General features: G+C 53.6%; 7 protein-coding genes across 7 annotated transcripts; 4 read left to right on the forward strand and 3 right to left on the reverse strand.

Annotated features, from left to right (window-relative positions):
- Nucleotides 1-145: 145 nt before the first annotated feature.
- LRP88_13467 (Cupredoxin) lies at nt 146-1,864 on the forward strand (the record flags this gene model as incomplete). The annotated part of the gene is made up of 1 exon (XM_083249831.1): nt 146-1,864. One exon carries the CDS (start codon nt 146-148, stop codon nt 1,862-1,864), a length of 1,719 nt encoding a protein of 572 aa, XP_083094165.1.
- Nucleotides 1,865-2,219: 355 nt separating this feature from the next.
- On the reverse strand, nt 2,220-4,234 carry LRP88_13468 (uncharacterized protein; the record flags this gene model as incomplete). Its single annotated transcript, XM_083249832.1, has 2 exons — nt 2,220-3,614; nt 4,172-4,234. The coding sequence occupies 2 exons, from the start codon at nt 4,232-4,234 to the stop codon at nt 2,220-2,222; spliced, it is 1,458 nt and encodes a 485-aa protein (XP_083094166.1).
- A 1,566-nt stretch (nt 4,235-5,800) lies between these two features.
- On the forward strand, nt 5,801-6,468 carry LRP88_13469 (uncharacterized protein; the record flags this gene model as incomplete). The annotated part of the gene is made up of 2 exons (XM_083249833.1): nt 5,801-5,995; nt 6,046-6,468. 2 exons carry the CDS (start codon nt 5,801-5,803, stop codon nt 6,466-6,468), a joined length of 618 nt encoding a protein of 205 aa, XP_083094167.1.
- An 88-nt stretch (nt 6,469-6,556) lies between these two features.
- Nucleotides 6,557-7,515, reverse strand: LRP88_13470 (diphthine synthase; the record flags this gene model as incomplete). The annotated part of the gene is made up of 3 exons (XM_083249834.1): nt 6,557-7,171; nt 7,223-7,327; nt 7,381-7,515. 3 exons carry the CDS (start codon nt 7,513-7,515, stop codon nt 6,557-6,559), a joined length of 855 nt encoding a protein of 284 aa, XP_083094168.1.
- A 226-nt stretch (nt 7,516-7,741) lies between these two features.
- Nucleotides 7,742-8,458, forward strand: LRP88_13471 (U4/U6-U5 snRNP complex subunit SNU23; the record flags this gene model as incomplete). The annotated part of the gene is made up of 1 exon (XM_083249835.1): nt 7,742-8,458. The coding sequence occupies one exon, from the start codon at nt 7,742-7,744 to the stop codon at nt 8,456-8,458; it is 717 nt and encodes a 238-aa protein (XP_083094169.1).
- A 775-nt stretch (nt 8,459-9,233) lies between these two features.
- On the forward strand, nt 9,234-9,820 carry LRP88_13472 (ubiquitin-conjugating enzyme/RWD-like protein; the record flags this gene model as incomplete). The annotated part of the gene is made up of 2 exons (XM_083249836.1): nt 9,234-9,396; nt 9,456-9,820. 2 exons carry the CDS (start codon nt 9,234-9,236, stop codon nt 9,818-9,820), a joined length of 528 nt encoding a protein of 175 aa, XP_083094170.1.
- Nucleotides 9,821-10,043: 223 nt separating this feature from the next.
- LRP88_13473 (chitobiosyldiphosphodolichol beta-1,4 mannosyltransferase) lies at nt 10,044-11,527 on the reverse strand (the record flags this gene model as incomplete). The annotated part of the gene is made up of 3 exons (XM_083249837.1): nt 10,044-11,000; nt 11,049-11,242; nt 11,290-11,527. 3 exons carry the CDS (start codon nt 11,525-11,527, stop codon nt 10,044-10,046), a joined length of 1,389 nt encoding a protein of 462 aa, XP_083094171.1.
- Nucleotides 11,528-12,336: the final 809 nt, after the last annotated feature.

The raw sequence follows: 12,336 nt of genomic DNA on the forward strand, positions 1-12,336 counted from the left end.
GACCGGCATCACATATGATTGTCGAACGACCTGCTTTCTGGTGAGCGGACGTTCCGCTATCAAGAATGGTTTAAAAGGCAGAAATCTGCTGCCAGACAAGTTTCTGTGCAAGTTGATCATTCAACACCATAATACACACTTCATTATGTACAAGACTCTATATTCATTCCTGCCACTCGTCTTTGCTACCTCTATCAGCGCCTTGCCCGAAACACATCACACTCAGATCCAGCAAAGGGAACCCTGTTCCGGCAACACTCCCTCTACTCGAGACCAGTGGTGCGACTTTGATATTCATAGCGACTACTACACAATCACGCCGGAAACCGGCGTAACGAGAGAGTACTGGCTCGAGATCAGCGAAGTTCTCGTTGCTCTTGATGGAGTAGAGAGGCCAGCCCAGGCCATCAATGGGACCATACCAGGACCGACCCTGTTCGCCGACTGGGGTGACGAGGTGGTCGTTCACTTAAAGAGCAACCTTGAGGGCTCCACCAATGGCTCTTCCTTTCACTTCCACGGTACTCACCAAAACTACACCAACCCCCAAGATGGAGTCGTGGCCATCACCCAGTGCCCTGTTGCCCCCGGCTCGTCCATCACATACAAGTGGCGCGCCACACAGTACGGCACATCGTGGTATCACTCGCACTTTGGTCTCCAGACGTACGATGGCGTCTTTGGCGGCTTGATCATCCGCGGCCCGGCCAGTGCAAACTACGATGAGGACGTGGGGACCATCATGATCAGTGACTGGTCTCATCGGACCGTCCACCAATTACTCCCCGAAGTTGCACGTAAAGGCCCAGCTTTTATGGACAACGTCCTGATCAATGGCACCAACGTGCACGGGAGAGATGGTCAAAAGAACCAGACTGGGCAGCGGTTCTCCATGAACTTTGAAAAGGGCAAGACATATCGCCTTCGTCTCATCAACGTCGGTATCGACACCCTGTACAAGTTCTCCATCGACCACCACACTCTCAAGGTTATTGCGACCGACTTTGTCTCCATAAAGCCATACGAAACAGATCACGTTAGCCTAGCTATCGGTGAACGTATGGATGTCCTCGTCACTGCCGACCAAGCCTCAAAAGCCTCATCCTTCTGGCTCCGCGCCACCCCCCAGCAAGACTGCAGCAAAATCGCCGACCCAGACAACGTCCTGGGCATTGTCTACTATGGCTCAAGCAACTCTACACCCACTACCAAGGGCACCAAATTCGAGGATAAATGCATAGACGAACCCTACGAGAGCCTCATCCCCGTTGTCCCGCGAAACGTCGGCCCTCCCGATCACCAATTCGAGCAAAACGCCAACCGCACATGGAACGAAGACGGCATCATCAAATGGACCCTAAACAGCACCACCATGGTCGCCGAATGGGATAACCCATCCCTCCTCAAACTCCGCACAAATACCTCATTCGCCCCCTCCAACGCCGTCATCCGCATCCCCAAACCCAACGCCTGGGTATACCTCGCTATCGAGACCAACCTCGACATCTCCCACCCCATCCATCTTCACGGCTACGACTTCCAGATTCTTGCCCAAGGCACTGGACCCTACGGCCCCAATGTCACTCTCAACACCAAAAACCCTCCACGTCGCGATACCGCACTTCTCCCCGCTTCGGGACATCTCGTGCTTGCCTTCCTGGCTGATAATCCTGGTGTCTGGTTGATGCATTGTCATATTGGATGGCACGCTGCGGAAGGCTTCTCGTTACAGTTTGTAGTACGCGAGGACGAGATCCCAGCCCTCATATCGGAGCAACAAGCCAAGGATATTAACCAGGGCTGTAAAGCATGGAAGGAGTTTACTCATAATTCTGAGATGGAGCAAGATGATTCTGGAATTTGATAGTATCATTTACCTACATTACCCACGCGTGCTTCTAATAGACGTACATAGACATAATCACTCAACGGCGTTAAAAAGCCACCGATAAATGGCATACATCGCAGCATTTGATTTCAATAGTCGCTGGTCGTGGCTCGCCGGCCTGTCTAAAATATCTTGCCTAGTCCCTTCACCAGTCCATTTTCCGTTCCGTTTGCCTGACTCCTTGTTCCGTGTCCTCAAATCAATCAGCAGCAATCTCATAGCTAGCAGGGGTATCTAGGCATATTGACGGAAAAAAATACATGAATCATCAACACATTCCATCATCTCATCTTTCAACGCCAAGTGTCCGGTGAAATCATCAGGCTGATTCTCAGTCAGCATTGTCTTCATCGAGTAGAAAGTCCAGGAAGGACGAGCCTGGGTGAGATTCTCCACAGCAGGGGCAGATGCCTTCCTCATCACTGTCCCAATCGAGATCACTGATCTCGTATCCGCTAAATCGAGAAAACTGAATCCACTCTCGACTCTCGACATCGCGGGAGGTCGGGACTCGCTTCCAGATGACGCTCTCCTCGTCGCGGTTGGAAGTTGGGTGTCCCTCTTCCTTGGGAGCGGGTGGAAGGGCTCCGAGTCTTGCGTGGCCGTGAGAGTGGCCGTGGATAGTGTCAGAGTCGTCGTCGCTATCGTCATCGGGGTTCTCCTTGGCCTTCCAAGCGCGGATGACCCTGGCGCACCATCTCTTTCCTGAAAGAGGCTGCAGGTAGCGAGAATGGGCAATGTATGCCGCTGGTCCGTCGAGATAGAGGCCTTCATCCTTGAGCATGCCACTCATCTCAGCTGAAGCCTTCATCCCGGCATCATCAAAAGGCATTCCCGTGAGTTGGAGCTCATTCAGGGTGCAGCCGAGCTCATGAGAGCAAATGTCGTGCAGCTCCGATCCGGAGAATGGGAGAAGGGTGTCGGAAAAGTTGACCAGGTCGACCCGCAGAGACGTGAGAGATGGCAGCAGTCTAGGTCGCGGCTGCTTCTTGTTCCGGTAACTCGGATCGAAGGGAGCACGAAGCCCTTCGAGAAAGTCGACAATCTGGTTCCAGGTGTAGCACCGGAACCCGCCGCGGATGAGAGGAGACTCGGTGGGACGCAGCTGAACCTTCAAAAGCTGGTCCTTTCTCAGATCCGAGTGATAGCAACGGTCGAGCTTGTGACGGCGACCACGCTGATCATCGTAGTACTTGGCAATGATGCGAAAGTTGACATGAGTGATGCCTTGGCGGAACTTGGAGGGCAGATCGGCAAAAGCGCGGACGGCCTGAGGGGTGGTAAACGTGAACTGGTTCGACTCCCAGAGATAACGAGTGCCCTCAACGTGAAGGGCCTTGCAGGTAGCGAGGAAATGAATAGCGATATGGTTGCCATGAGCCTTCTCCTTGTCGGACAGATTCTCGGGTGTGAGAGGGGACAGTGGGTCAAGGATAGGGTGAGGTGACTGCATAGCGAACTTGAGGATGCGCAGAAGGACTTCCATGGGCAGATAAGGACGGCCAAGCTCCTGAGCAGTCATGGAGGATCGGGTCTTGCGCTTCAGCGGGTTGAGCTGCTGCATGTGGCTCAAGGCGATGGGAGACCAGGAAATGCCATTCTCTCGGAGGATGCGCTTGAGTCGCATGTTCTCCTCGGCAAGAGACTGATTGGCACGTCGAAGAGGATGTTGAAAGGACGCCTTGGCCTGGTCCTCCCGGTCCCTGCACTCCCAGGGAAAGACAGTCTGGAAATGTCAGTCGCTGAGATGCGACGCAGAAAGGTTACTCACCGGTGAAGCGCCCGACATGTTTGTGCTCGAACTGAAACAGACGATCAAGGTTGAGTCTCGCAGATGATGCCCGGAGATCGGCTTTGGACACAGCCCAACAGCAGATGAGGGAAAGAACAGGTTACGATGCCCGCGATCTCAGAATAAAAGAAAACGGGTGCGATGCGTCACTTTGATCGGGAAACCGGGACCACAGAGGCACAAGAGGGGTGATGATAAGAGGTGGTGAGGTTGGCGATGCAGCGGCCTTGAGATTATGAAGAAGAGAAGAGGTAAATGAAAGGAGCAAGGTTTTACATCGGATGAGGCGCGCAGAGAGTACAAATAGGCCGCGCTCCTGTTGCGCCGACAGTGAATCGAAGTTTGTCGTCTCGCGGGTACTGTGATGTGGTATAAAGTGCTCAGATTGTCTTGGGGAGGCGGCAGTGGCAGGCAGTGAGTGACAGTGACAGTGCGAGTGCAGAATGGAAGGAAGGTACGATGACAAGCCGGGATTGCCGTGAGTTACAAACCCCGATTTGGCGAGCGTAGGCGACGGGCAGCGGCAGCAGCAGCAGCAACCGCAAAGGCCACAAATCGATGAGAGGCGCCCGCGGATGCGACTGGGGGGTCGCAGTAGGTTGCTGGCAATCGACAATTGGCAAAGACTCCACGAGGTCAAGTGAAAGTGGAGGACAGGGCCAGGGGAAGATGAGTGATGGATGGATGTCGCACGGGTTCAGGTTTGTATGGAAGGGGAAACTTGGTCCTGAGGTGCTGCTCACTGTGGAGCTTGCCAAAAGTCTGCTGCCCTCTCGTTATTCTCGTGTGACGTGATGAGCTCAGCGGAACTGGAAGGAAGGGGAGACTGTGGGAGACAAAAAGGAAAAAAGAGGGAAAGGGCAAGGGCGGAGTGTGCGTGTGCTGTGCGGGAAGCGACGGTTATCCTTTGCACCTGCCTCTTCGTCTGCAACTCACTCCATGTCGTGTCGTCAGGGCGAGGCATATGCGATCGAGATTGCCCACCTATGAAATCAGCTTGTTGACGGGAATAACAATGTAGCAGAGCACTAGGGGAGAAAGCTTTCGGCTGTCTTTGTCCACGTTTGTTTGGATATTGACAAGCTGGAGCGATCTTCATCGTCACATTGACGGGTGCTATTTTACTGGGTAGCTTGTTCAGTAGGACGATACTTTGCTGAAAGCCGTTTGAACCACGACAAAGGGGAATCCTCTGTATAATCGCTCCTTTGTCTTACACTAGTCAACCGTCTTCTTGCCAAGCCTACAAACGTCACTGCTACAAAGGGATAGTCTATTTTCAGGGCGAGCCAACATCCTTGCAAAATCACCCAGAAGTGAAACTCCCTATCACTTCGTTGGAGTTGCAACGTGCGGTCATGTGACTCGTCAGAAAACCGCCCGAGTTGTCTGAACCACGATGACTTCTAGACAACGTCGATCAATCTGCAACAGTACGATCCCCTTGACAGGGCTAATTAGCTCTTGGAGTGACACTACATGACCCCTCGTTTATTTAAAGAGACATGCTGCACTCTACCCCGTTCTGGCGGGTCCCCGCTATTCCCGATATCATCAGCCAGGGTGGTTGAGTTGTCAGGATGTCTTGAGCTTGCGGCCACTTACATGACTTCCCGTGTCGTTAACAATGAGCTTGTCTCCAAGCTGGCACCACACGGCTAGCTACTGTCTTGAGCGACTATTCTCGGCAAACTGAATTGCTCGAGTCCACCTTGTCATGTCACAAAAATATGCAACCTTGTTTGGGATAGCCAACATTATTGACTTCAGCCTATGCTGTCGTTTTATGAAATCCAATGCTCTACACAAACTCGCAAAGTCCTCGGAGTACCCTACACTCCTACCCGGCATCGCCAAAACATCAACGCCCTGGGAAACCAATTATTCGTCCGTGACGTCACCACTCAACCCGCCTCCGTTCACGACCTCAACCCCCCACTGCAACTGAACATCGATGATGAAATACCGACGATTGTGTCTCGATGGCTTGCTCGATACGTAATCGGGCAGCTCAGACTGGAGTATAAAGTGTTGTATGGGAGCCTTGAGTTCTACATCCAAGCTCTGATCTCATCTCCAAACAACCACTTCAACACTCCAGCACATTACCAATAATTAACATGTCTTTCTCCAACACTTCCACAGGCGATGCTCCCGCCGACCCCTACAAGAAGGCCAACCTCGAGGATCTTCCTCTCCAGACCAAGATTGAGGACCTGGCCGACTTCATCAACAAGTGCAAGTTTGGCATGATGACCACCCGTGGCTCTGCCTCGGGCAACCTCGTCTCTCGATGCATGGCGCTGGCCGCTACCGTTCGTCAATCCTTCCATGCCTACTTACGTCCACACTGACCCCTTTATAGGAGACCGGAGGCATTGACCTACTCTTCCACACCAACACCGAGTCTGGCAAGACTGACGACCTCGCCGCCGACCCTCACGTCAACGTCTCCTTTGTCAACCCCTCTGGAGAATGGGCTTCTATCGCTGGAACTGCCACCGTTGATACCGACCGCAGCTTGGTGTCCAAGCACTATACTCCCACCTTGAAGGCCTGGCTTGGTGATCTCGGTGACGGCGTGCACGATGGCTCTGAGAACGACCCTCGCATTGGTGTCATTCGCGTCAAGACCGTCTCGTCAACATACTCGCTGTTGGCCAAGAACATCCTTAGCCGCGTTGCCGACGTCGCCACGAGCGCCGTCACCGGCAAGCCGGCCTCGCCCAACAGCCTGAGGGAGATCACGGAGGGAGATGTGCGATCGTGGCGCGCTTCGCGAGAGTAATGGGTTGGAATGCAAATCTCGCTTGTACGATATGACTTTTTTTTATCAACGGCGGCACGAATTCATGACAGTTAGCACCCGTTTAATCCTACTGCTTGCCATACTCTGCCTTCCATAGCCTGTCCCACTTCTCCTTGTCAACAGCAAACTGTCGAACATAGTCGTGCTCGAGCTCGTGGGTCCTTCGGCCAAGGAGCACGAGACTGTGAAGAGGGGGGCCAAGCTCCTCATCAGTAGAGCAAAGCTCCTCTAGAGTTCCAGCGACAAACTTCTCTGTTACGCCTCCCACGCGAGCGGCACCGATGGCCAAGCTGTCTTTGGTGTAGACGCCCTCCTTGCGCTCATCCTCAATCTCCAGCATCTGCTGGGCGCACTGGCCCACAGTCATGTATCGTGGGGGCTCGTAGATCAGACGACCCCGAGCCATATTCTCCAAGCTCTGCTCCTTGACCTTGATGTCCACCAAGACCAGAGTGTGGAGACCAATCTCTCGGTTCTCCTTTATCCGATCGTAGAACGACGCGGGCTTCCATGTGTCTGTAAAGAACACCATGGAGACGGTCTGGCCAAAGTTGTAGAGCTGGAGGCCGCAGGCGCCGATACCGGACATGATGGAGGCGTTAGGGACGGTTCGGACGGGGATCTCGAGCTCTCGGGCACGCAAGACGAGGTCGGTATGTGTCGTTGCGCTGGGGAATGTTAGCTAGTTATTGGGTCAGGCTTCTTCAGCATACCCGAAAGGATCTCCCACAACGAGGAACGCTACGTCCTCGTTTTGCGCGTTTCGTAGAATTTCATCGCTGTTAGACTCGACCATCTCACGGTCGGCGACCGTAATCGATCGTCCATAGTAGGATTCCTACTAAAGTCAGCGTTAGCTACTCGCGTAAAGGTCAACTGTTGATCGCGTACCAAGACCGACTGGTCTACAAGTAGGATACTGGTGTACGCCTCAAGGTAGACTCTTGAGGCCTTCTTGACAACCTCAAGACCCTTGACAGTAATATCTGTCTCATCAGAGAGACCAAGGCCCACGAGGTACAACATGGCGATTCTTTCACGTATCGTCGTCAGGTCAAAAAATGAAAAATCATCCGGCCGTCTCCAGTTGAAAGATGCCCCGCGGCGGGGTACTTTTAGCGCCTCGCGCCTGTGACGCCATGACAAGTGCCTACCCCTGCCACGGCTCAACTTATCGCATCCATGATTGCAATCTGAACTTTTTCGCGTCTCGCCAATTCTCAACCGCGCATCTTCCACAGCATCGCCCACAATGTCCGACTCCAAGAAGGGAGGCGCATACGGCGGCGCGCCATCGGGCGACACCGACTTTCGAAAGACTTGGGATCTTGACGAATACGCCGCGAAAGCCAAAGAACGCGAGGCCAAGGAGAAGGAGGAGGCCAAGGCCCGTTACGAAGCCAAGCTCGCGGGCAAGAAATACTACAAACCCCTGACGGGTGACGAAACATACACATCGGCGAGAAGAAATGTTATCGACCTCACTCAACAAGTTGGAAAGACACAGCTCGTTCCGGCGGGAGCAGGCGTCGGGAAGCGCGGTCGTGGAGCTGGTTTCTACTGTGAGGCTTGCGACCTCACGTTCAAGGACAACAAACAATTCGTGGAGCATCTCAACACACCGCAGCACTTGCTCAACACGGGTCAGACGACAGAGGTGAAGCGCGCAACGGCTGAGGAGGTACACCAGCGCATTGAATACTACATTCGACGGCGAGAAGAGCTGGAAAAGGAGAAGCAGACGAGTCTACACGAGCGACTGCAGCTACGGGAAGAGGAGGCTGAAAAGGAGGCCGAGGAGCGACGCAAGAAGAGAAAGGAAGAGAACGAGAGGAAGAAGGCAAAACGGGAAGAGGAGTCCAAGGTCAAGATGGAATACGGAGAAGACATTCGAATCGAGGGCGAGCATGATGAGGACGACATGATGGCACAGATGGGATTTACCGGGTTTGGAACATCAAAGAAGTGATGGATATTTGGATAACATGATGATACCCCGTGTTCTACATGGCTCTGTATATTGAATTTTTGTACCATACAAGAAGCATTGGATTGGCATGATGGCTGATTGCCGCAAAGGTCGGTGAGGGCTGACGATTGATGTTGACGATGCAGGGGGATGCAGTGTGCCACCCCCTTTGCACGCACAGAAGATGAACGGTTTCTGGATAAGGCTCTGGCCCAATGATGTTGGCTGGAGAAGTCATAACAGGATGTCAGGTTGATACTATGCATGCCTTGTACCTGGCAAGCTCGGCATTCATATTGGAAACACTATCCCTGAGACAGCCTGAGGTCAGCTCTGTTGGATGATCTGATTGAATTCCATTGCATCATTACAGCCTACGAATGTTTGTCCTCACCGGTGATGAATAGACTACAAACAATTTCGTAAACTGCTTCTCAAAGTTCCAGAACAAACAATAGCTCTTCCATCCTCAATAGCACGTTTACCTCCATAGCGGGGCGGTCCACGAGGGCGAGCCCCCGCCTTGATGCACGACGGACGCCGTCCCGTCCCCCACCACCCGGGACACCTCGAGCTGCCACCATCAGAAGATCCCAGCATCCCATTCCCACCGCTGCGGTTTCCGTGTGGACCTTGCATATAATAGCTGACTGTAGGCACCCGGTGAGCCTTTCCCTTTTACATCTTCTTTTTCTCTATCACGTCTCACGCGCAGCATCAGGTTTGGCGGCATTATTCCTTTACCGTCTTCTAACCACCACGCGATTCCATCACCATGGCGAGCTCTGCCCCCGCCGCCGCCCTCTTGAAGCGTCAGCTCAAGGAGATGCAGACCGGCAAGGACATCCCTGGCATCTCGTGCGGCCTTGTCAACGATAACAACATCTTTGAGTGGGAGGTCATGCTCATGATCAACGATGATTGCAAATACTATGGCGGTACGGATCCCTTCTCCCGCCTGCTGTGACCCAAACATGATGCTGATCTTGACTACCAGGAGGCAACTTTCGTGCCCGTCTCGTGTTCCCTGAAAACTACCCGCACATGCCGCCCTCGCTCACCTTCCAAGACCCGATCCCCTTCCACCCCAACATCTACGACAACGGCAAGCTCTGCATCTCCATCCTGCATCCACCCGAGGAGGACGAATACGGCTACGAGGATGCCTCAGAACGCTGGACCCCTGTCCAGACCCCCGAGACCATCCTACTCAGCACCATCAGCCTGTTCCACAGCCCCAACGACGAGAGCCCCGCCAATGTCGAGGCCGCTCGGATGCTCCGCGAGGAGCGGGAGGGCAAGCACAAGGACTTTCGGAAACGATGCAGAAGATGTGTGCGGGAGAGTCTGGGAGAGGACTAGCTGGAGACCAAAAAAATGTCGGGAATAAGGCGGTCGATTTCTGGATTGGCGTTTGGTTGTTGGAAATGGAGGGATGTGAGGTTGGCGCCGACGAGTTATGAGCATTCGCTTGGCGTCGTGGGATTTTTTGGTGATTAGTTCTAGCATGACCATGAAGCGACATCGTTCATTTGCATTTGTTGGAAGTGTATCAGGGACAGGGAAACCCAGGTAGCCAAGGTGGCTATGTGCTCTTCTCGTCCACCAGCCCAATAACTTTTCCGACCACTCGATCCCACTCCTCATCCCATCGTAGTTTTCCCTCACTAACTGCGCCTTGCTTTAATCGAGCCAGCTCGTCTTGTCCGGAGAACCCAAGTAGCCTTCGGAGGATTTCAGCCAACTCGGACGAGGTCTCAAAGCCGCAACCATTCTGTCCCTCCTTGACGAGCTCACTGAAACTCTCAAACGCAGAGTACGCCGCAACAGGGAGACCAGCACCAAACATGTCGACAACCTTCATGGGGAGATCTACACCGGAGCTAGACTTGTGTAGTGAGATGCCGAGATCGGCACAGGCCAGCAAGGAGGCGTAATCCCGAGTCGACAGCCAGGCGGTCACAACTCGGATGCCAGGCAACTTGCCCTCCTCCTGAAGTGTCTTGATCCGCTCGAGGTAGTGTTCCTTTTGTGGGCCCTTTCCAGTAATGATGGCCAGGATAGGAGAAGACTCGGAAAAGTCGTTGGCGTAGGATACGAGGGCATCGAGAAGCAGGCCGAAATCTTCGTCTGGCGTCCACGAGGTGCTGCTGACAATGAGACGAACCGCACCGGCCATGATATCCTTGGCCAAGGCCTTGGTCTCCGCAAGTCTAGAGAGAAACGCCTGTCGCTCTGCTGGTGACAAGATAGGCTGGAACACCTGGGCTGGTCGGTCATGCAGAGTGTAGACGGGGTGCTTCACACTGAATGGCTTCACCTTGAGTTGACGAGCCATGGCATCAGTGACGGCAAGATTGGCATCGCCGAGATAGCGTCCAAAGCCGGTCTCATACCATCGATATAGGGGCACAAGGGGCTTATACCAACGATTCTGGGCAAGGATGGTGTATCCATAATTGTGCCAGTCCACGACAAGCTTGCTACCTCTGATGAGAGAGACCATGAGTGCCACATGAAAGGTTGGAATAGATGGAGGGTTCTATCTATGTTACTAGAGCTCACGATGTACAACTGGTTGTCAACTCACCTGGATAATGATCCATTTGGCTGGAGGGGCATCATACATGAGAGTACGGAACATGCCCCAGAACTGCCATATGACCTTCATAGGAAGGTTGAGAAAGAATGGCAGAGTTCCCCATCGAAGCACCTCAGGCTGCGGCGGAAGGGGATACATGGTGACTCGAGGGTTACCAATGAGATCAGGGTGTCTCGCCGTCTCTGCTCAATATTAGCTTTGAACACAACCACATATTGATAGGTATCACCTTTGTAGCCGACAATATCGACATTTCGTCCATGTTTAGCAACACTCAATGCGTGATACTGCATGCGAGGACTACGACCAACGTCGCCGACGACGAGGATCTGGATGTGCTCATCTTCACGATTCTCAGCTGGACGATATCGGGTTGGGATGAGATTGGCGAGCCCGCTCAAAAGCCATACTAGGAGGATACAGCTGAGGCTGCCAGCGATGACGGAAACAACGAAAGCGGCTGACATGTTGCGGAGAAGGAGATGTCAATCAGGGCATGGCGCCGAGGCTATCGAATGCGTGAGAGTTGACGGGACGGGATGTTGGTGTTGGTTGCTTGGTGGTCAAGGCAATGTGTCCCCTGCAGCGGGGGTTCCACACGCGCCGTGGCCGCGCACTTGGACCGCCAGTGACACTCGGAGGAAACGAAACAATCTCGATCTCAGAGGAGTGAACCCCGGAAGATGATCAAACGCAACACAAGATAAGGTATACGCGAGTTGGATTAGATTGAGATTCAAGCCTGGGCAGGCACAGAGCGTACCTGGACCGGCCGTGTTCTCGAGGCGTAGGAGACGTGATGCTTGTTGGTTGGTAGCCTTTCTTGCCCATTCCACGCCAGAACCCAAGTCAAGAATTGCCTTTGACCGACCTCAGCACGCCATCCTATCAACTGTCGAAAACTGAATAGAATTTCGCTACAGAAACCCGCCAAGCGTTTTATACCAGGAACGTCATGGATTACGTCGTCATACGAAGCAGAGAGATTATCGCAACCTGCCTGAACCGCAGCGCGCAGCTCAGGGGTCGAGAACGGGATGCACGGGGAGTCTGAGGCGCAAGTGCAACGCTGCTGCGGGGTGTGACGGCGGGCCAACTGCACCTGGACAAACCTCAAACCGCACTAAGGCATCAAGGGCACTAACGTTTAGCGGACCTCCCAGGCCGCATGCAGGGGGCAGACCTCCATTTGCAGCGCTGCAGCCAGTAACCGGCCAGCGTTCAACAGCGAACCCTGGCCGCCATGGCCATCCGTTATCAAAGAAACAGGAAGGAG

The sequence above is a fragment of the Fusarium phalaenopsidis genome (assembly GCF_050370095.1).
Source record: "Fusarium phalaenopsidis strain FUZ10S chromosome Unknown contig_32332, whole genome shotgun sequence".
Taxonomy (NCBI): Eukaryota; Fungi; Ascomycota; class Sordariomycetes; order Hypocreales; family Nectriaceae; genus Fusarium; species Fusarium phalaenopsidis.